Genomic DNA, 21,515 nt, shown 5'->3' on the forward strand with positions numbered 1-21,515 from the left:
TTTCTAAAACACCTACATTTCGTCTTAAAATAATGTGACGCAACTCTTGTTTACTGGCACCAAAGTGATAGCATAAACCCCTTTCACGCACACACTGCATTCCTGTAGTCTGACACAAAATAAACATGTGGGTGTCATGCTTTTCTAAAGTGCTTTGTGATGTTGTTCAAACACAGACCACTTTTAAGATGCCTTAAGCTTGCACATGCACATTCTCTGACCGTTGATTTTATTTGTCCCTGTTTTTTTTCATTTTAAGTAGTACTTGTTAGACTAAGAAATGTATGGACTTGAAGTCTGATATACAGCTTTGACCATGGAGTGATCAAGATCAAGAAATTGTGATTGTAAACTATCACAATTTCTCAAGTTAACACCAACAGCTATGGTACAGGAGTGCAGCTAAAACCTTTTTTTTTCTTCTGCCATTTACTCACCTTACTGCCACTGTACACATAACATGCTTGGATAAATTGTCTTAAGTATCTGGCCTCAATATCTACCAGCAGCTTCTTAATATTTTAGATGAGTAACATTATTATTTGCAATTTTTATATCTTTTTATGTGGCGGTATATTGAAATGACTTCTTTCATAGAGATTTTGTAGAACCTTACTGAGGTGATATTCATAGGACTTCTGAAGAGAAGAAGTGCTTTCTTTCTTCATTGTTTCCTGAACCTGGTAGCTCTGCCTTGACATCATCATTTATTACCTTGCTCATTGTTATGGTAATTAACTGGCATTATTGATAATGATGATTATCCGAGATGATTGAATTCCTCACAGGGCCCATTATGCTTTGTGAGCAGAGATATTTTATTCAAATGAATAACATAATCTGTGTAGTGAAAGGACAGAGGACAAAATGTGACATCTGTCTGCACCCTGCTATCACATTTAATAGGGCTGATGGAGGAGAAGGGGAGGGGGAAGTCAGTGTCAGGGATGAAATGGCTGTTCATGCAGGCTCATGCAAATGTGCAGTTACAGTACAGGACTACTGTAGATCCCCAACAATGTGTGGTATCTACTAACCCCACTGGAGGTTGCATCAATTTGATTGTTTAGGTGGGCTTTTGAAATAGTTTTTAGGAATATTTTATCATACTATCCAGTATTAGACTGAGGTTTTCCATAGAACAATTTGCAACAGTTGTAAAAGTTTGCAGCAATTTCAAAAACTTGCAGAAATTACTGTAAAAAATTAACAATTGTAACAGCTTGTAGCATATTGCTAGACTTGTATTAAATTGTAAGCAAATCTCCATCTTTTATCTAATTCTTAGCGCATTACAAAACCATAATCACATGGCTTGGAGAGTTCTGATCAGCATCACTTATTACATTGTTGAATTAATGATTCATTGTAAAGTTTGAAACTTAGAACAATTGGAAGAAGTAATTGCATTTCAGCAGTTTAGTTATGTGTAGCTGGAAAGCTTGCATTATGGGCTAAATATAAAATGTTGCGCAAAGACTAGGTGGTTTGGCTTTTAACATTCTGGGATTTTTTTTCTATCTTTCTGTGGGTTTTTCAGTTTGGCTGTGGTGTCTCCATTGTCCATCATTTCTAAAAGGCTTACTTTGTTGTGTTTTTTCTTTTTAACATCTTCATTGTTTTATTGCATTTATTATAATTTAACACGCTTACAAGTTTGAAATATCTTCTTTTGTTTCTCTTGACTTTAAGCAGGCAACATCCTCAGATCATTCAAAGCACAAAATTTAAGTGATTAAATATTGGTGAAGCACTGCAGATGTTGGTCTCTCCAATATGCTTTCTGACCAAAAACCAACAGGTTTCACATGCACCAATCAGCCAAAGCATTATGATCACTCAAAGGTGACATTTCATTGGCAGTTGGCCTGTACATTATGAAGACAAAAAGGCAAATATAATTTAAGCAAATGTTTGCAAATTAGAAATTTTAATGACAGGGTTACAAGAATCTCCAGATATGCAAATTCGATAGAGTGCGGCAGCTTTATAGTTGTTTGGTTAAAGGTCCACTGATGATTTAAATAAAGGCCAGTATTAAAACTCGCTCTACTGCAGCTGAAGTGGCTGACATAAGTAAAAGTTTTACATGTGAAATGAGCCAAACAAACATATTTTTTAAGACCAAAATCAGTTTTTTGTATCAAATGAGGAACCACACAACATACAACGGACAGAGGGCCATCCAGCAGTGGCAATGAAAGGCTTAGATTGATGCTTTGTTGGAAAACCTTGGTTATTTCTGTTGATTTAGATGTTGCAATAAACAATTTACCTGATCTGAAACTGTGCTTTGTGAAACCAAGATAATGAGCCCTTCTGCTGGTGGAATTGCTCAGAAACTATTTCAGTAACAAAATAGCAAGGGGGAGGATTTGATTTGGTCTCTAAATTATCTGAATCTCATACTAGTGAAACATCTGTAAGATGTCAGTTTACATGATTTGCAAAATCAATAGTTGGTTGTTGGTGCCAGCTCTATGCTGCTCAACACCTCTTCGGTTTATTGTTGCCTTTATGGCAAAAGGAAACTTAATATGTGAAAGATTTTCATAATGTTCTAGGTGAGTGGTGTATCTCTATCATTGATGCGTACTGACACATCACATTTGCATTTAAACTTTGCTTGCCTGAAATAACGAGTACAATTCTTACTCTTGCAAAATATGTATTTTGAAGAAAATTTCAAGCTATTCTCTCACTCAAGCCATGCAACATTGAATACATACTCATATTCTACAAGGTTTACCCCAGAAGGGGTCTGGCAAATTACTCCCAAAAAAACCTTCTGCAAAGATTTGGCTCATTTAGATATGAACTGATTACTGTGTAATCCAACTCTGCTTCTGCATGAGTCATGTTTAAATGTCTTTAACTATTAGCTTTGCATGAACTGCTGCCTTTCTTTTTTCACTTTTTTTTTTACAACCCTTTACATTTGTGCAAATTTAATCAAAAATGCTAATTTCCCAAATTTTACTAATGCTACTAATACATACTTTGAGCCTTGTGTTAAATTATGAACATGCTTTGTTTAATGTTGGAAGGATGTGATGTAAGGTCTTGTAAGGGGGGATTGCTCATTATTGCATTCTTTTCTTACATTTTTTTTATGTGACCATCAATTTTCAGCCTTCCTCTCTGAGTGGCCCGTGCAGTTTTCAGAGAACGTCTAGACCACTAATGATTATTAATTTGCAGTACTCATACAATTAGTGTATAGCAATGTCTTGAGAGGAAAATGTGCAAGTCATTAGGTACAACATGTATTGTGGATATTAAAAGCCTACATTTCCTTGTTTAGAAAGGCAGGTTTTTGTGTTTCCCAACTTTTTCCACCTGGAAAGTGGCCAGTAAAATTAGAAAATACTGAAATCTTTTCTGGGAAAATGACAGTAAAAAAAAATAATAGCAGAACTATTACCAAAAAGAAATCACCAGTTGAATTTAACTAGACCATTAGCTTGTAGGGGCGTCCTTTTGGCAGCAAATTATTATGCTAGCTGATTCAATGGGTAGCTTCTGATTTCTTAAACATCCATGTGGAAATGCACATCTTGTGATTGTGGAACATACCTCAGTCTGTTTAAGAAGGATCAAATCATTGACATCAAGTAGAGAAAATGTCTAAAGAGATGTAGAAACTACTAAAATTAGGTTGAAAACTTTCAGCAAAATTGGGGTCAAAATATTTTATGTCAGCACAAATCCTTCAGGCTTGTGCTGGAAATGTAAAGTATTCTTCAAAAGTCAACAAACGAATAGCTTCATCAGAAGAAGATTGATTTTCTGTCCAGTCCTAAATCTGTTTTGTGATCTAAAGAGAGATGCACACAGAATATCTGCCAGATTTAGGAAATTTTTGTAAACAAAAAGCAAATATGTGGGCAAAATGTGCCAATAATGATAAAATCATACCTTAAAAGTTCATCTTAAAAAGGTGCTTAAACAAAATTTATGTTTGTGTGTGTTGAAAACTATGCAACAGTATTGTTTAATTATTTTTTAACTCAAAGTCTTTTGAAAGGAGTTTTGGAAGAGCTGGTCAGATTAAAGATGAAAACTTTCCATTTGGTGTTTTATCTTTTTGTGATATTTCAAAAAACCTGTCACTGTAACAAGCCGTGCAGACCTTGTAATATCCACTGTACCCAACGGCTTGTCCTTTTCTTTCTCAAAACACACATTAATTTGAACTGGTGCCTCTCACCTTCAAGCTCCTTCCAGTGTTGTGTTCTGGCACACTAAAGATAATGTCTGTTAGTTTGGTAGAGCTGCTATAAATATGTTTTGATGTTAAGTAGATGTACATTCTGCAGCAATTGTTGTGTTCTGGACTATTTTAAAAACATAGGAAAATTGTTGCATTAAACTGTTTCTATGGCTGTTCTGAGCATTTAGTAGGGTGAAGGAAAGGGTAACTGTTGTAATAAATGGATGCAGACCTGGACAGTTTGAGAATGATGGTAAAAGAAAATGAAAGCTAAATTTTTTTCCCCTTGCCTCCTATAAAAACTGTAGAAAGGAAGGGGGAATGGCTCAGTGTGTCCTATAACTTCTTGCAATCAGAATGCAATTCCCTAGAAGCATGTTGTAGAGCGAGAAGAGCTCAACCTCAGATTAGAATACATTTACTCTGCTAACAGACACCTTCCCACTGTGAAACAAGTCCCACAGTTGCAGTAATGAAAATCGCTTCTGCTACCTGCCACTATTGACAGATAACAAGGTTAAACCCTAGGAATTGTGCTGACTGCATGGGTTCAAGGTAGTTCTGCCACACAAATGTGACATCTGAAGACCACTGTTAATGGCAGAAGATTGATTTTTAGACCAAAGGGACCTTCTTTACATTCTTTACCCTCAGTAGCAAATGTTCATATTTAGGTAAGAATCCAAAATCTGTATCAACCAATTAAAGAGATTTACCCTCTCACTTGTCTTATTTTCCACATTGTCAAATTATTGCAAAAGCACAAGAAATTTTGCCTTGATATTTACATCTCATAATTTATATCTCGGTCTATTCATAATTTAACAATAGAGGACTTGCAGCTGCCAATAACAGACATAATCTTCAGTATGCAGTAATAGCTATGAGAGTTATCTTGTTTGCTTTTGTAAATTTTTGTGAAACCGAGGGAGCTGTAAATATGTGAAGGATTTTTGTGTTGTCACAACAGATACGCTAATGCCTCAACTTGTAATGGATAATTCTCTGGCCTACTAACGATTGTGCTGTTTGTGTCTTTTTGCACATTAACCTTCTCCACCGATCGCTGCATGCAGATAACTGGGAGCAAAGTTGCGGTAAGTAGCCTATTATTTATTTGGCCTCCAAATCTTGTTACTTCTTTGTATCTGTCTTCATTCCTATGAACCCATGCATACACACACAGATTTACACACACAACCACCATAGCATCATCAGTCATGAAGCCGGTTGGGAGTATATTCTGAACTGTGCATATATGGTCATTGCTTAGCTTTGTGTTTAAAGATGCATGTTGTGTTCATTGAAAAAAAAAATACTGTATTGTCTTGGTTTCTGCAGTTTCTTTTCATAGAATGTTGTGAAACAGCTCTTCATCTGTGAATAATACAACTTCAACTTTTTTAACAAATGGACAATTTTTCTGCAGCATTCACCCACTGCTTAGAGAAATAATTCAGATGGTTCAGATTAATATAAACCTCAGTGTATAATGCAGTACAACAGACTTGTTGGAAGTTGAACTAAAATGCACTTGCAGACCAAACCACAATGTTTTTTTTTTGTTCCACCAAACGTCACAAGATTTATTTATTGGAGACACTTATTTCTGAATTTGTTTTCACTGCAGCTGGTTTGACGGAGATAAGGAGGTAGCTTAATAACCAAATCTTGGTTGTGGTGAAATATGCACATCATCTGAATTAGTATGATTTATGTTTGTCGGCGTACTGGCGAAAACAGAAGCGTAGACCATAATCAATTATTGCCTTTTCATCTGCAAAGAGACTCTGCTGTCCTGCTGGATTCTGTAGGCAAAATGAGCAATGTCTAAATAAAAACCAGCATCTTGCTCAAAACATTATGCTCGTCTTTCATGACATTTCTTTTTGAGGTTCCAAGGTGAGGCTGTGTTTATATATTCCACTTGTCACTGCAGAGAGCGTTTGCAAGAGGGGAAAAAAATATTATGAAGGTTGACCACTTTATTTTCTTTTATTTTAAATAATCCACAATTAGTATTCATAGAAGTTTAATGGTAAATGTTTATCACCTGAGAATTAAATACAGGTGATTTTATTGCATAACATGGTTACATGTGTTGAAATATGTTTAACTCTCAGCCAACTTACTTATTTACTGATTTGTGCTGCAAACTTGTTTACTGAATATGATTCCACTACTCTAATGTTGCTCAAATGTAGCTTTTCCTAATGTAGCTCTTCCTTATTGACTAGATTGTTCATGATTGATGTAGTCTGGGTCAGGTGTTGGTTGACACTTAAATGGGGACGCTGAAGTGGAAAAAAAAAAAAACTTAACACCCTGATGTGCAGCGATTGGCCTCATTGGTTAAATACTTGTGCACCTTGCTAAGCTGTTTATTTTTTAACAGGAATTTACAGTCTCCCTTTTATCATTCTTATGCCACCTCAGATGTTTAAGCTTTCAGAAACTTTTTTTCTGACCGTGAACTCTTTGCTTCATCATAACATTTGTGAATCTAAAGTAAAGAACCTTCAAACATCAAAACCAAGAGCAGAGGATTTCACCGCAAATGATGTCCTTAAGCATAATTTTTCCCTGTAGGACACAGTTCTCCATGTTTTTTCAACTTCCTAGAAGAGTTACATTTGTTCAGCATTCTAAGCAAAGGTGGAATTTATGTTTAAAATAAAATTAATTCAGCATTTTATTATTACATTATTATTTAATTATGTTGACCTGGGAGCTTGGTTGAGTTGTGGACATTAAGTAGTTGTTTTATCGTATGGTTCTAATTGCCTTCAAAAGTTTTAAAAAAAAATTATTTCAGTGAAAATGGAGAATAAAAAATAAACCTCACACAGTAACCTCTTTTGAAATGTGAAATTGCAATTTTAAGTGTCGATTAAAGTGCTCTTTCATTGCCTTTTCAAGGACTTAATAAGAACTAAGACTATAAGACCTAAGAGAAGCACAGGCAAGGCTAAACGGTGCACTGTGACCTGGAGAGGCCCCTGCTCTCTCCATGCTCTCATACATACCTTGCTCTTTGAGGCATTTTTCAGCCTTTCATACACTGTATTTTTGTGCTTGGTTATTTCTATGGCAGCAATGGATTTATCAGCCTGGACTGTTTGGATGGGCCACATAGTAGGTTTCAATCAGCAGTAATGGCTACCCTGTGTTCGGTAAATAGAAAAGGACAAAATTACCTCATTTTGGATCATGACCACTCATCTAAGATATGAAGGCCTTCTTTCAGAATCTCTGCAGACCGTTTCAAAGGATGCGAGAAGTCCTGGTCATCAATAACAGTCATTTCTAAAGCTCCCAAGAAGTGTTTGACCTGGGATTTTTAACCTTTGTGAGAATAGACTCTGTGTACTGAAAGCCATGAGCTCTCATTTGTGAAGGCCCCATCGAAAGAGAGCATAGAAGAAACAGTATTTAGCCTGGTTAGCCAATCGTGAACCCCTCCCCCTCATACTCCTGGCAGATTCCCATTTTCACGCTGTCAGCAAGCGGCGACGAGGGCTCTCAGATGTGCTAGAAGGAAAGTGTTGGTTCTGATGGTCCATTGGGAAAACACAAGTGTAACTCCTCTGTCTCAGGCATGAAATCTCTCTGGCACTTTCTCCACCGCTAGTAAGGAATGAGCCAGGAATAGAACGCTGTGAATTGACTTTCATCACTCTGACCATTGTGGAAATGTGCAACGCAGCTCCACAGCACTAGTCTCACTTTCAAACTCCATCCAAAAAGTAGGGGAGAGGTAAGCAACACATTCAGGTAATTACAGGCTTCCAGACAGACTGGGATGAATTCATTATACTGGATACCTGCTGCTGTCTGCTGACCTCTACAGCGGTTTCACATTAGTCAGTAACCACTGGCCTGAGTTATGTCACAAGTCGAGGTCTATCCGTCAGCGTCTGCTGCTGCGCTGCTTTAGAAAGTAGACTTCTATCTTGTCTCATCCAATGACAGACTCTGCAGCTCAGGGGGCTGCTGAGACTTGGCGTGAGAGGGCGTGTGATCCATTTGTTGAAGAAACGGCAGCGGAAAATCTCCAGGCCACAGGAAATGATCAATACCTGTATGACTGGGCAGATGACTGGATGGCAGCCGGCTCTAAAATGTCAGGTTGTGCAGTGGTAAATAGGGTTGTGTAAACAACTGCTCTCTGTATGTTGTTTTCAGTGTGCAGATTTGACCAAAGAGTCTAAAAAGCCTTACACCTGAGAGAAAAGGTCAGTACTGGCTGCACGGTAGCAGATCTAATTTACTGACATGTTCTTGTTTTCTTAGTGAAACTGGGTGTGATTTGAGGATTAAAGGTGCATACTCATAATCCTTTTACCAATTGTAAAGTAGAAGTATGTTACTTTAGCATATCAACAGTTTAAAACATATTTCTAACATCATACATCTTCTTTCCATTTTAAAATTCTATTTTAAAATAGACTTCCTGTGACCCAGAGTTTATGTTCTAATCCAGTACTAGAAATTAGCATCTCATGTTTATTCAGAGAATGAACCACACACATTAAACACCTAAGGGCAGTTTAGAGACCAACAGACATGAAATGCATGTTTTCTTGGCTGTTAGAAGAAGATGGAGTACCAGGAAAAAAAAACAAATTTTGTTTTGTGAAAAATTTAAGAACTTTGCTTGTCTGTTTTGATTATGGAGATGGCAGGTGGGTGACTCCTCTCCAGGCTTTTATCTTGAAGATTCAATGCATGTTCGAACAATGACCAGTTCCATGCTTTAAAAGGGAAAGGTCTAACACTCAGGTCTTAGTTATGTAGCTTAGAATGACCCAGTAAGTTTAGGATTATTTCCATGGTTATTTCCTGTCCAAACTAGATACATCACTAAATAGTCACTAGTTTATTTACAGATCAAATCAAATTTGTGTATAAAGCACCCTAGAAATAATGAGCTTGACCAAAGTGCTGCACAGCAAGCAGGATGTAGAAATGTTAGTCTGTATATGTGTTTGTGTTCTTTTTTTTTTTTAACAAGATTTAAAAACGGTTATTGATGGAGCCTGGCTGATTTGTAGTAGCAAACTGTTCTACAGTGTTGGGGCCGCCACTGCAAAAACCTCTCATCTCTTGATTTACAGAAAACCTTAGGTACCGTTAACAGCATCTGATCTGCTGACTCGAGAGTACGAGCTGTAACATAAGGATGCAGTAGTTCAGATGAGATGAGATGCTGCCAAGTTATTAAGAGGCTTAAAAACAAATAAGAAAAAAAATAACAACCCTAAAGTCACTTAGAAGCTAATGTAGCGAAGCCAGAATTGGACTAATGTGCTCTTGTGTTCTTGTATCTGTTAAAAGTACAAAATGGATGTAGGGTGGGGTGATATGGTAATAGATGTGCATTGACCTGCAGTCAGCAATACAACTGCGTTGGTGTGTTTGTCTGTAAACACGACAAAAATTAGGACAAATTACAAGCGTTCTAAAACCTGCTTTTATTAAATGTGTTTTCTGCCATTTTTCACTTGACAATATTTACCTCAACTTTGCATTAAAATAACAAAAAACAATCTTTTAATAAAAGCAGAATAAACCCCAGAGACACCAGAAAACAAATGATTTTTTTTTTCATTGAATGGATCATTTTTAGGATCTTTAACCTCAGTACAGTATTTTTATTTTGAGAATGTCAAAGATTAACAACAAACAGTTTGTAGATCTTTCAAACAGGTTCAGGTATATATTGACTTGCAATTAACTGTACCACCATTGTAATTTTTTGACATAGTGCAATGTAATAACAAAACTGGCATTTCTTTGTAATATAAGACACCTAATATGTTAATTTCTTTTCATTTTTAAAGTGCTGTTTAACTTTTCTGTTAGTTTTACTGTCTCATATTATTATAGAACTACTGAAACCAATTCATCTTCATCTTAATTGGGGTCAGTAATTATGAAATTATTTTCCTTAAAAGTGTTTTTTTCGTAATTCCCAGATGAACAATTTACAAAACTGACTTTAATTCAACACACTTTCAAAAAGATAATTATTCCCTAGTTCAATAACCTTTGTGTTTTCATTAGTTTAACTCTTTTTGAATGGAGGTTTACAAAGCATCCAATTGGGGCAAAAGCTGAAAAATCTGATCGCTTTAACATCACTAAATATTAGATATGGATAATATTAAGTGAAAATGTTAAGAATTCCAGGCTTCCCTCCAATATTTTTTTATGCTGTGTTTTTGTTTCAAGTGAGCTATTAAACTGGGGGCTTTAGGTTGAGCAGATATGATGTGGCACATGTCCTTGATGCTTTAAAAGGACAGCAATGAAAAATTAATAAATAGCGTGTACCTCACTGCCCTAAGCCAGTGTTCGCCATTCTCCGTTCTATTATAAATTAAGATCAAGGAAGCGGGCTCTGCAGAGGACTATCTAAATTAGATTGTTCTTTGATTGGCTGAAAGCTTATTTTAGAGTTCATCTTTCTGACTTAAAAATTTGTCTTGGAGTTCTCAGATTGAGGCTTTATCTGACAATCCTCTGGTAAATGGGAATGCAGGGTCAGGATTTTTTCCGTTTTAATGGATATGAATATTTACTGCTTCTCTTTAATTCTTTAATAGTTTTAGGATTTTTACATCTAGTTTGCTTTGATGTCTATATTCGAATGCAGAAGGCGATGCAGCAGAAGTCCCCTCTGCCAAGATGAGTCTAGATCTCTGCAGCACTGCCTCAATTTTTTTTAAATGTTCCAAGACTTGCTTTTCGAATTACTGCATATTTCTATAATACAGCAAGCCTGCAGATGAATTAAACATTTCAGAATTATAAAAGCTTATAACTATCAAATACCTTCTGCACACTGTTTGCATGTTGCATCAGCTTTAAAATGTTTTCCACACTGTTTCTCTAAGGTTGTAAAAATGTTTTCTTCACCTAGGAGTAAATGAGCTTTATTTAAATCAAATCTATTTTGTAAAGTTTCTTTCTATTTCAGATATTTTTCAGTTTTTAATGAACTTCTGTATGCTTCCTGTCAAGGTCACAGTGATGTTTTCCTGTGAATTCAGCATCTCAGAAGTGACTTTAAGAATGGCATTACATCTAAAACGAACGTTGACTCGGACTTATGGATGCGCCGATCACAATGTGATTTTTAAAGGTCGAGGGTAACGTTCAGCAGAGCCCTACAAAGACATGTACTGGCTGTTAATTGAATTGTTTGATTAAAAAGCAACACATCATGAAGCAAGGGCAATCAGTCATGATGCTGTTCTCTTCAGGCAAACTAAATGTTAAATGTTCAAGACGAATGTAAGCAGTCTTTTGCTTTTCAAAATGAATACTTTTAAATTACATATTACATTCTTTTAGAAGAATTGATTTTTATTATTTTTTTTATAGTACTTCAACAAATGGATTACAGGTTTGGCTCAGGTTACAGATTTTTAGTTAAAGTAATCAAAAGTAATTCGATGAGTGTAAAATTTTTTGGGATCTGCTACAAACTCATTGTCAATACTCTTTTAGTTAGGATATTTTCTTTGACAAATGCTTTGTCATCTATGTAGCAAAACCTAACAAAAAAAAGAGAAATACAGTAATGGTGATTGCTGGAGCATAGCAGGAAATTTCTTTCCTCAAATTTTCTGTGTAATGGAAGGTCAGGACAAATCAAAACAGAACTGTAAAATAAAGCTGTAATTGTAGTGGTTTCCCTTCAACATAGCAATAATTGGCATACGAGTAGTAGACTGTATTAGTCTTCATAAAATCTCTTTTTTTTTTTTTTATTTACCGAAAACTCCTACAAATTAATTATTGAAAAGCTCTACTTTCAAAAGCATTTTCAGTAACCTCAAAATTTAATCTGAATTGCACGGTTGTCTTCTTGTATCACCTATTTTTTTTTTTTTTAAGTTAAAAAAAAAAATCTCAATAGGAAGTCTCAGCTGCATGTCCTCCTCTGTAAGAAATAACATTGAAACAAACTAACAGAAAAGCACTGTAGGCAACAGTCCAGTTACTATTAACTAGCTGGCTGGCCTGTGTTATTTGATGTTAAACTCAACGTTTTTCATGATGACTTCTAAATGTATTTTTTGCCTGTTATTTTGTGAATGGCTCCACTTCGGGCATTCATGGTTGGGTTGACCTTTACGTGCTGTGGAAGAGCTGGAGTTCAGCTGTGACGGTGGGTGGGCTGTGTGGGAGGGATTAGGTCAACTTCAGCTCCTGTTGGGGGTCCTGGGAAACAAGGTTACTCTGCCATGAGCAGTTATTCTTCGAGTTTTAGTTCATCAGTATTTTAAGTTATTTGTATCTACATTTCTAAATCTTTCAACAAAAGCTGAAAAGTTACTTTTTTTTTTCATTCATTTACGGAAGGGAAATAGTTCAAGCTTTTTTATTTTTGGTTTTCATTATCTGTTAGCCGTAATTGTCAAAATTCTGTCTCAAAAAAGTGGAATACTGCAAAGCACAAGGTTAGAATTTAATTTATTACTTTTTTCAAATTAATAAACAAGAATACATACATGTAAACACAATAAACAGTGTTCTTCAATCATCCTTAAAACAAAATATAACAGTATATACTATATCAATATTTTAATGATATAGAATTGCCACATAAATAATATGTAATTGTCACATTAAGGTGTAAACAATCACGGGGAAGACTGCTGACTTGACAGATGTCCAGAAAAGTATGACACAAAGTGGATACACCCCAAAAGAGTCTTTACTGAACAAACTGGCTGTTCACACTGTTGTATTCAAGCATATTTAAAGTTGAGTGGAAGAAAAAACTGGTAGAAAGAAAGGCACCAGCAATATTGAGAGAATTGTCAAGGAAAATCAATTAAAGAAATTTCAAGTAGCTACTCAAGGAGTAGTCGAAAGGTTGTAGGTTTGAGTCCAGCTTTCTCCTATTACATGTCGATGTGCTGCTGGGCACTTAACCCCAATTTCATTGTTGATCTGCGTTTCAATGTATAAATGTGGAAATCGGTGAATATGTCTTTAGTGAGACAGACCGAGTGGCCAATATGACTGGAAGAAATTTATATAGGGTTTATTAAAACCCTATATAATGGGCTTCTGAAACCCATTACATAGGGTTTCAAAAAATGAAACCCTATGTAAGGAAACTCTATATGATGTTTCATTGTCTGAAATGACTGACAAAAACACCTTTTTTACTATGTTTGCATGTTCATTATATGCATCTTTGTTTGATTTGTTAAAAAAAGCAACAAAACACTGATCAACAAATGTCATAACATTATCAGACTCATCTTGTATAATGTTTAACAGCAGTTGCAGGTGTAGTTATTGCTTTTCTGTTTCAAGTAAAAGTGACTAAACATTTTTGTGTTTCCTCAGTGGAAAAAGTTACCTTACCTGATATTATCATACCCTGTGAATCTCATACTGGCCCATATCTCCTTGTTTCTATATTTCTATTTCCTTTGACACAACATTTTTAAAAACATAGTCTTTTCAAAGCCAGAAACAATCATTCCTCTTGAATCAGAGGAGCAGAGCTGGATCTCATTATTTTGAAGGAAACATGAAAGGCTGAAGTGGTCACAGTATGCTGATATTGGATTGAGCAGAGGCTATGGCAGAGCTTTATAGATGCCGTGCTTGTGTTAGTGTGTGCACACTGCTGTGTGTAGCCATACATGTGATAAGTACCAACTTTCTCTGCGCTGTTCTGGCAGACTTGGATGTTGCAACTCTGGTTTAGACTCGGCACACACCGACTATTTCCATAGAGGGGCAGGAGGGAAGAAGAAGAAAAAGGATTCCTAGTTCTGTTGATTGCGTATCTTTGAATTTTTCTCTACTGTATGGACATCCCCACACGACTGATGGACCTTGTGAAAACTAGCTTTGCTCAGTTATACATCTCTCCCCCACAGCTCTGTCACACACTCAACTCCGTCGGCGTGCTCGGCTCAGTGGGGGGCTCCTGTGGGGCCGCATTAGGCTCCATAAACTTTATAGCATATTTTTACAACCCTACTCTCAGTATGCATCTACCATCACAAGCCACCGCATCTGCTTTAACTGTTCACACAGCTGTGAAATTCTGTGTATCCCCATGTTTTATGGTTGCTTGCTCCTCTAGTCATTCCCGATTTCTTTATTTGCTTCTTTAGCTTTTAGATATCCTCTACATCTGTGTATATTTAGTAAGCTATTTGCTTTGTTTGATGGTGCGTCTTTTCTTTTCTTCTTTTTGAACTGGATGTCATCTTCATCTCAATGCCGGCTCTGTGTTCGTTGAGATTTGCTTGGAGGATGTTTTGCATTTGGGGAGTTGATAAAATGCTTCAGTTCATAAACCTCTTTTTCATGCATGTCTATTTATACCACATACAAAGTTTGCTCAGACTTCTACCAGGAACTTTTACAGCACCAAACAGCTCAGGTTAATAGTCCACTCTTTGCAGCAGTGTGCTAACAAGGTGTACTTCCTGCCCATCAGCTTGAGCTCCCTAACAGAGCGGTTGTACTTGGACGCACAAGAATAAAGCCACATAATCACCTCATCAGTGGTCAGTTTCCTCCTTTTTTCCTATATCTCTCCTCTGAAGATCGGTGACATGATCAAGCAACCTTACTAGCTGTTTTTGTCTGGCTTGTGGTTTCTTTATCGTCTCCCGCTTAAGAGAATGACCATAGTGTTAAATTAGCAACTTTTAAGCCGTTAACTGGCACCACATGGTTGGTTGCACGGGTTTCTGTCCCTTGCCAGTAAATGAGCGCCGGAAAAAAAATAAACAGCAAATTAGTCATCTTGTGTTGGATATGAAGATGGATGATTCTGAGACTTGCTTTGAGGTTTGTTCGTAAACCTTTCAGTTGTGGAATGTGATAAGGGGCGAGTTAGAAATACTTGCTCTTGATCCATGCTGGATGCTCTCCGGATGCCACTGCCGGGGTCCCAAAGTGGCTTTAGCTTTTTTTTCAAATTGCACATGTTATTCTTCAGCTGCTCTCTGCCAAGGTTTAAAAGTGATAATAGAGAGATGACACTTCAAACAGTTCGGATGTAGTTAGGTCTTTAAATAAAAGTGATTATCCATAATCATGGTCTCACTCAGGGTGTGGGGCTACTGCAGGTGTCTGACCAGAGCTGCAGTACCAAAGTTAAGCACTTGGTGGCAGTGGATGGCTATTAAATTGTTAGGTTTAGTGGATGCACAGAGCTGTATTATTGGTATGCAGTTGTCTTACTGGGTTCCATTGAGCGAGCTAGGTGTGCCATTAATACCGTTTCCTAGACATCTGAGATTTAAAGGGTGGAAGAATTGTAAAATGGTTCAGCTGCAATTAGTCTTCCTTTTTGGATCACTAGTTTGCTACTGTAAACAAGAAGTAATGAGTCTGGATGTTTAGTTTTTTTTAACCTACATTCCATATGAATGTTCTCTCTAGCTTGGAAGATATCTCTCCTTTCCTTGATATCACTGTGCTGAACAAACTTATGAATATGTTGTTCTTCGATTCAACATATTTGAAGCATTTCACTGCTTATCTGTATCTATTTTTACAAAGCCATGTCATTTCATACTTTTCTTTCTTCTCTGTTGTCTTTATACAAAACCTTTAATGCATAACACCCACAGACCGACGCCAGGTTGGCATCTTACTGCGTTCTGTAATATGTTTTCCTTCAGAAAGATGAACTTCAAGCCCCATTGCTCATCTGAGCCCACTTATTTATACACGTGAGTCATATTTGTTTATAGACACCCTGAGCTCTTTACATGATGCCGGTTCGTGGGTTTAACAGCGATGAGACGCTCTTGGTTATCTACAACTTTCACCGAGACTGGCTGAAGGAGCTGAAATGCTGCTGCTCACACGTTCTGTGTTTCACCTCTTTCTGCCTCGTCATTTTTGTCTCTGAGGTGCTGAATCAATTTTTAGTACACAGCCATATGGCATTGTTGCTTTAGCAGATGAATATGAGGTAAAATAAAGCATATAATAGCAAAGCACCAATGTTCACCCCTGCTGTTATTTTCACATATGTTGTAAAGATGTCTGCCTCCATTGACTGGTGGTCGGAGTAAATCAAGCACTCTGTTTGAATGGGGCCAATTACTTGATATTGGCCTGAGGCTCATTTGATGGCAGATGTATAGTGCTCCAAACGGCGATGTGCTTGATGTTGGCCATGGACACAGCATGAGAGGGGACATCCAATCACGTTGCAATGGCTGGCCTGTCTCTTTATGTCCTGAGCGGTTGTGAGGAATGGTCTTTTAATGCTGATTTGGGCGGGTATGCTGTCCTTGAGTCACGCAGCCAGACCGGGATTAAAAACCTTATGAGGCTCCGTCCTGATGTGGTGTAATCACATAGTCATTTAATAAGACATGCAGGCAGTTCTGTGTCATGTGTGAGGTGCTTTTCTTCTTCCTTGTCATAATTTCCGATGTTGGCTTTCAGCAGGGTGGCTGTCCCGCTGACCGGTGTTGTTTGCCGGGTTGTTTGTGTGTCACCTCGTGTGTCTCTAAGTGAGAAGGAGGAGGAGTAGAAGGAGGAGGAACTTGCCACCACAAAAGAATGAAACTGAGAAGGGAAAAACTTCGTTCCACAGCCCTTCAACTAGAACAAAAGAATAGGCAAAAAGACTATCTTGATGTTATTATCTCTGCAACATCTTCAGAGTTTCTGATATAAATGAACTAAAGGTTCTAAAATTGTCATTTAAATTATGCCTTTCATCTCCCCGTGGTTTTTAGTGAAGCAGTTCAGCCCAAGTCTCTAGTGAGTTTTTTTTTTCTTCCCCTGTTTGCATTTCTGAACAAGCGGCATAACTGTAATGAATTCTATTATTTTAAAACCAATTACTGTTAGTTGGGAGCTTTTGTGCCGCTGCCACCGTTCCCTCTGAGGAGCAGTGCTGCTGTAGTGTCGACTGCTCTCAAACTCTGAAACATTTCTTTCCTTTTCCCCAACCACCCATACTAATGTGTTCTTCTAGTATGTACTATGTCTAATCTCTGTACACAGCACATTTGACTGACATTTTTGTATATAAACTGTAGAAATCAGTCCCATCTTTAAGTAATTTTATTTTTTTTAATGGGGGATTTAAAAGTTTTGTCATGGCATTTGTGAACATTCTTATATATATATATATATTTTTTAACTATAGAATGTTTTAGTGTAAAACTAAAATCATGAATAACCCTGGAAAATTTAGCTCAGGGAGGCACAACTTCAGTCATTTAAAGAATCTGTAAAGGGAGCAAAAGATTGAGGTGATGGAAAGGATGGTTTCCATTGTCAAAAATTTGAAACTCATCAACACTGACGATTACTTTGGGACAGTTGGCAATGCTTTATTGCCAGAGTAATTATGGCAATAAAGTATTGTCCTTCCAATCGGGAGCATGTTATTAGCATTAGTCATGAGATAACATGGACAATCTGAACTATGACCTCAAGTCCCAGAGGATCTGAAAAGCACCAAAGAACAGAGAGAGAAGGAGGAAGTTCAAAACATTTCTTCACAGCTTTCTGTCCATACCACCAAACAGATTGTTTCTTTGGTCGCTGCTTTCTTGTTGTTTGATTAATTGTTTCTGATGGTTTCATCCATCCAGAGCATTTTACTGTACAATGTCATATCTGCTGAATAGGAAATTGAGCTATTAGAATGTCTTGACGGTCACAAGACTCTCATACAGCAATGGTTTTCAGTTAGAAGCTTCTTCAGACTCATTTCAAGACTGACTGCTACTGGAGATCCCTCCTGCCCACAGCATCAACACCCACAATTACTCTTTCTGTTGAATCTTGATCGATATGAGTGACATTTATTTTCCCTTTCGGATTAATGGACTTTTGTTTCAATGAAACTGAATTGATACTGAGCATAACAATACAAATATAATTGCTGTTTGTTGGTCTTTTGGATAGATTTCAACTGAATTGGTTAGAATATGTCAGCAAAATGTCCAGAACCTTGTAAAATACATAGAAGAATGGAGAAGACTGAGAGAATAATAATCAGTTTCCTAATCCTCCCACCCCTTAGGACAGTTAATTGTTAAAACAAGGTCAGAAAAGGATGAACAATGAAAAATTTTGTTTCATATTAGACTAATAATTGTGTGCATTTAATGAAATTCATATTAAAAGACCATGAATTACATAAAAGCATTTGAATATAATTCAGGGCCAGGGCTGACTGACATTTCTAAAAGGTTTTTCGTCCTCTCTTTTTCTTTATTATATATAATTAATGCTTTGGGGTCTAACAGAGGAGTATCCTTTAAGCCAATTTTTGAGCATTTATTTTTAAGTAGTAATTATACGTATTCATGATCACTAAGGAGTTTTTCTTTTAATGGAGTCTATTTCTATGCTCTTTTTTTCCATGCATTGGGCTAATTGGATCCAGCTCCTTTGCTTGCTGATTTCTGGAGGTAGATCTTTTTGTTCACATCTTTTCAGATTTTTGTCTTCTACAAAGGTTACTTATGTCCAGCCTCCATGCTCCTTCAAGTTGTACCCTTAGAAGTTTCTGCAACTTCTCCAGAGTGAGAAATTATTAACATTTTTGCCTGATCTTGCTGTGCGTAGCCATTTTCCATATTCATTTACACACAGGCTGTAAGGAAGCAGAGAGAAAAACTGGGATTAGACACGTCTACTCATTAAAAGACAGCCACTCATTCTGCCCTAAAGATTGATTTATAGCTTACTTAATAAGCTGAAAGGTTACCTCAAAACAGATTTTCTCCGTAATTGACCAATTTAGTGCAGCTCGATAAGCATTCACGTTAAACTGAGCTTGTTTGAGTTATTTGTTCCTCTCAATTCCTATCCCTTCCTGCACATTATCACTGATATTACAGTATCATGATTATTTATGAGATGAGGTGTGAAATATTCAGCATGTTTTTTTGGATGTTAACATGATGTGGGTCCAAAATCGGGCCACAATAGCTCCAGAATTAGTTGGCATCACTGAATGTTCCCCTAATTGCCTCACTTTGCCCAGCAGCTGTCTGCTATTAGGTTTCTTTGTTCCAGATGTTATCTCATTAGAATGGCATTGATCATCCTAATGACTCTGGGAGAGATTATTGGTCTACATTAGTGTGACCTGCTTGCCTCCCCACTTCCCTGAGGTCAAATGGCAATAGCTTCATTTATTCATATGTGGAGCTGACAGTTAAATATGGCACAATCATTGGCAACCTCCAAGTTATGGTCCAACCTGCTTTTTTTCAAGTTGCCATTGTTTTAATATCGGTATATATTTTAGTGTTTCACCTGTGATTGTGTGGTTTTGTTGAATAATTTTGTGTTTTTTATTAGACAGTTTACAAAAAGATGACCTTAGGTGTAACAGGGGGAAATCTTTTTTATTTGCATTAAAACTGCAAGATTTACGGACTTTATTGAGGGTTATCGGAAATAAAAGTGCTACTCAAATCCTGCCACACAAACGTTTTTTTGGCCGTTGCCGTGTGCGATTTGTCTGGTTTGCTGGTTTTCCTATTAGTGACATGATTGAGGTTGTCTTCACAATTTGGCCATGTACCTAACCTGTTGGCAGAAATCCACAACTGTGAAGTACACACAGGTTTTTATAGATGAAACTTGAAAAATGAGGCTTACATATATACCCAGAGCACATATCACCTAATTAGAATTACAATCCTCCTGTGTATAATTTAATTTTAGTATTAGGCCAGCTGTTTTCTGAAGGACTCTGAGATGTTTTAGAGAACATTAGTGAACAAACAACAGCAGGCAGGTCAAGAGAGTAAGTTGTAGAATAGTTTAAAGTAGCGTTAGTTTATAAAATCACAAAAAACTGGTCAGTCCATCGTTCGAAAATAGCAAGAGGACAGTCCAACTGCAAATTCATCAAGACATTGCTGTCTACATGAAATGACAGCATAGAAATGGTCATATTACTCTAGAGGAGTAGCAGCGATCAACATCTCATCCCCAATAATCTATTTGTTGTTACAGCCACAAGTCATACACTTTCCAAACCTGCCCTTGAAGGTTTTTGTGTCCATTTCGCTTCAAGAAATGTTTTAGCTATTTTTATTGTAAAACAAATATACATTTTGCTTATTTATATTGCTTTGTTTTGTTCTCTAACATCTCATTAAAATATGATCAAGTTTCTAGTTGCAGCAACACAAAACATGGTACATGTCAAGGGTTGTGAAGACCTTTTAAGACACTGCAGAATAATTAAAAAATATGAGTTTTCTCGATAAAATATGCAAATTATCACACAACATTCTCTTCTGTTTTTTTGAGATGGCCTTTCTTAATAATTGGGAACATGAGATAAAATTGAGCTGGCAAGTCAAATGGACAAAATAATAGGTGGAAAGGTTCAGCATAGAATGAGGTGGACACCACAGGAAAGGGAAAGTAGCACACGTCACGTAAATGACGGGAATATAGTACGAGACAGGGAGGAGGAAAAAAGCCTAATTACACTGTCCAGCCTGTCTCTTTCTCTCAGTGGTCAGCACCGTAACTATTTCTGACTGAACTAGTTTCTGGAGACTAGCGTAAACCTGCCACAGTGCATTTCTCTTGTCAGCTAATTTTCTTATATAACTCGTAGGTCTCGTTTTGCTGGAGGCTACAGCGACAAGAGACCTTGGAGTTATATAATTATTGTATTAATCCATTTCATACTTTAGCATCTAACGAGTAGTAAAACAATAGCGCTCAATTGCATTCATCTCCAAGGTTCAAGTTGCTTGGGCTCCACGGCCTAATGAAAACCGTGAGGCATCAGTTTAATTATAATGTACTCGCCCGTTATCGTAGAGAGATTTTTTATTTGAGGGCCTTAATGAATTTCTCATCAGTTTGTTATTAACATTTTGCTGTATGAGGCTCAAGTGGGGAAGTAGGCAATTACAGGGCTTTGTGCTCCCAAAAGGACAAGAATTTGTGGCTGTGTGGATGAGAAATAACTTGTCCCAAAGAGATGCATCTTGGAGACATTCGGTTTGCTACTGTTCAGAAACTGGACTCTGCATACAGACAACCAGATGCCTCGTGTTTATATTTTTACTCATAGCCACATTAGTATATGGAGTTTTTTGGGAGTAACATGATGCAACAAATGTATGTAGAGGTTGTATGTTTAAACGTGACTGCTGAGTGTTTAGTATATGAACCAGGCTGACTTTTTTTCATGGGATATTAAGATTAACATGATGGTGTTTGGTGTCTTTGTTCACAAAACACTCCTCCAGTTCATATCATTTTCTGGTTGAAGAACTTGATTGATTGA

The 21,515-nt window shown here is 36.9% G+C and overlaps 1 protein-coding gene across 6 annotated transcripts in view; it reads left to right on the top strand.

The window, feature by feature from the left end:
* LOC129360700 (protein diaphanous homolog 2-like) overlaps positions 1 to 21,515 on the top strand; it is a 431,171-nt gene that overhangs the window by 32,668 nt on the left and 376,988 nt on the right. For 5 of the 6 annotated variants that reach the window (XM_055031060.1, XM_055031065.1, XM_055031064.1 and 2 more), the window contains one exon: positions 5,290 to 5,310. The exons of the other annotated variant lie outside the window; for it this stretch is intronic. In XM_055031060.1, coding sequence (XP_054887035.1) covers positions 5,290 to 5,310 — 21 coding nt within the window. The remainder of the gene's footprint in view (positions 1 to 5,289; positions 5,311 to 21,515) is intronic. 6 annotated transcript variants of the gene reach the window in all.

Source organism: Poeciliopsis prolifica, unplaced genomic scaffold (assembly GCF_027474105.1).
Source record: "Poeciliopsis prolifica strain line A6 unplaced genomic scaffold, Auburn_PproV2 SCAFFOLD006, whole genome shotgun sequence".
NCBI lineage: Eukaryota > Metazoa > Chordata > Actinopteri > Cyprinodontiformes > Poeciliidae > Poeciliopsis > Poeciliopsis prolifica.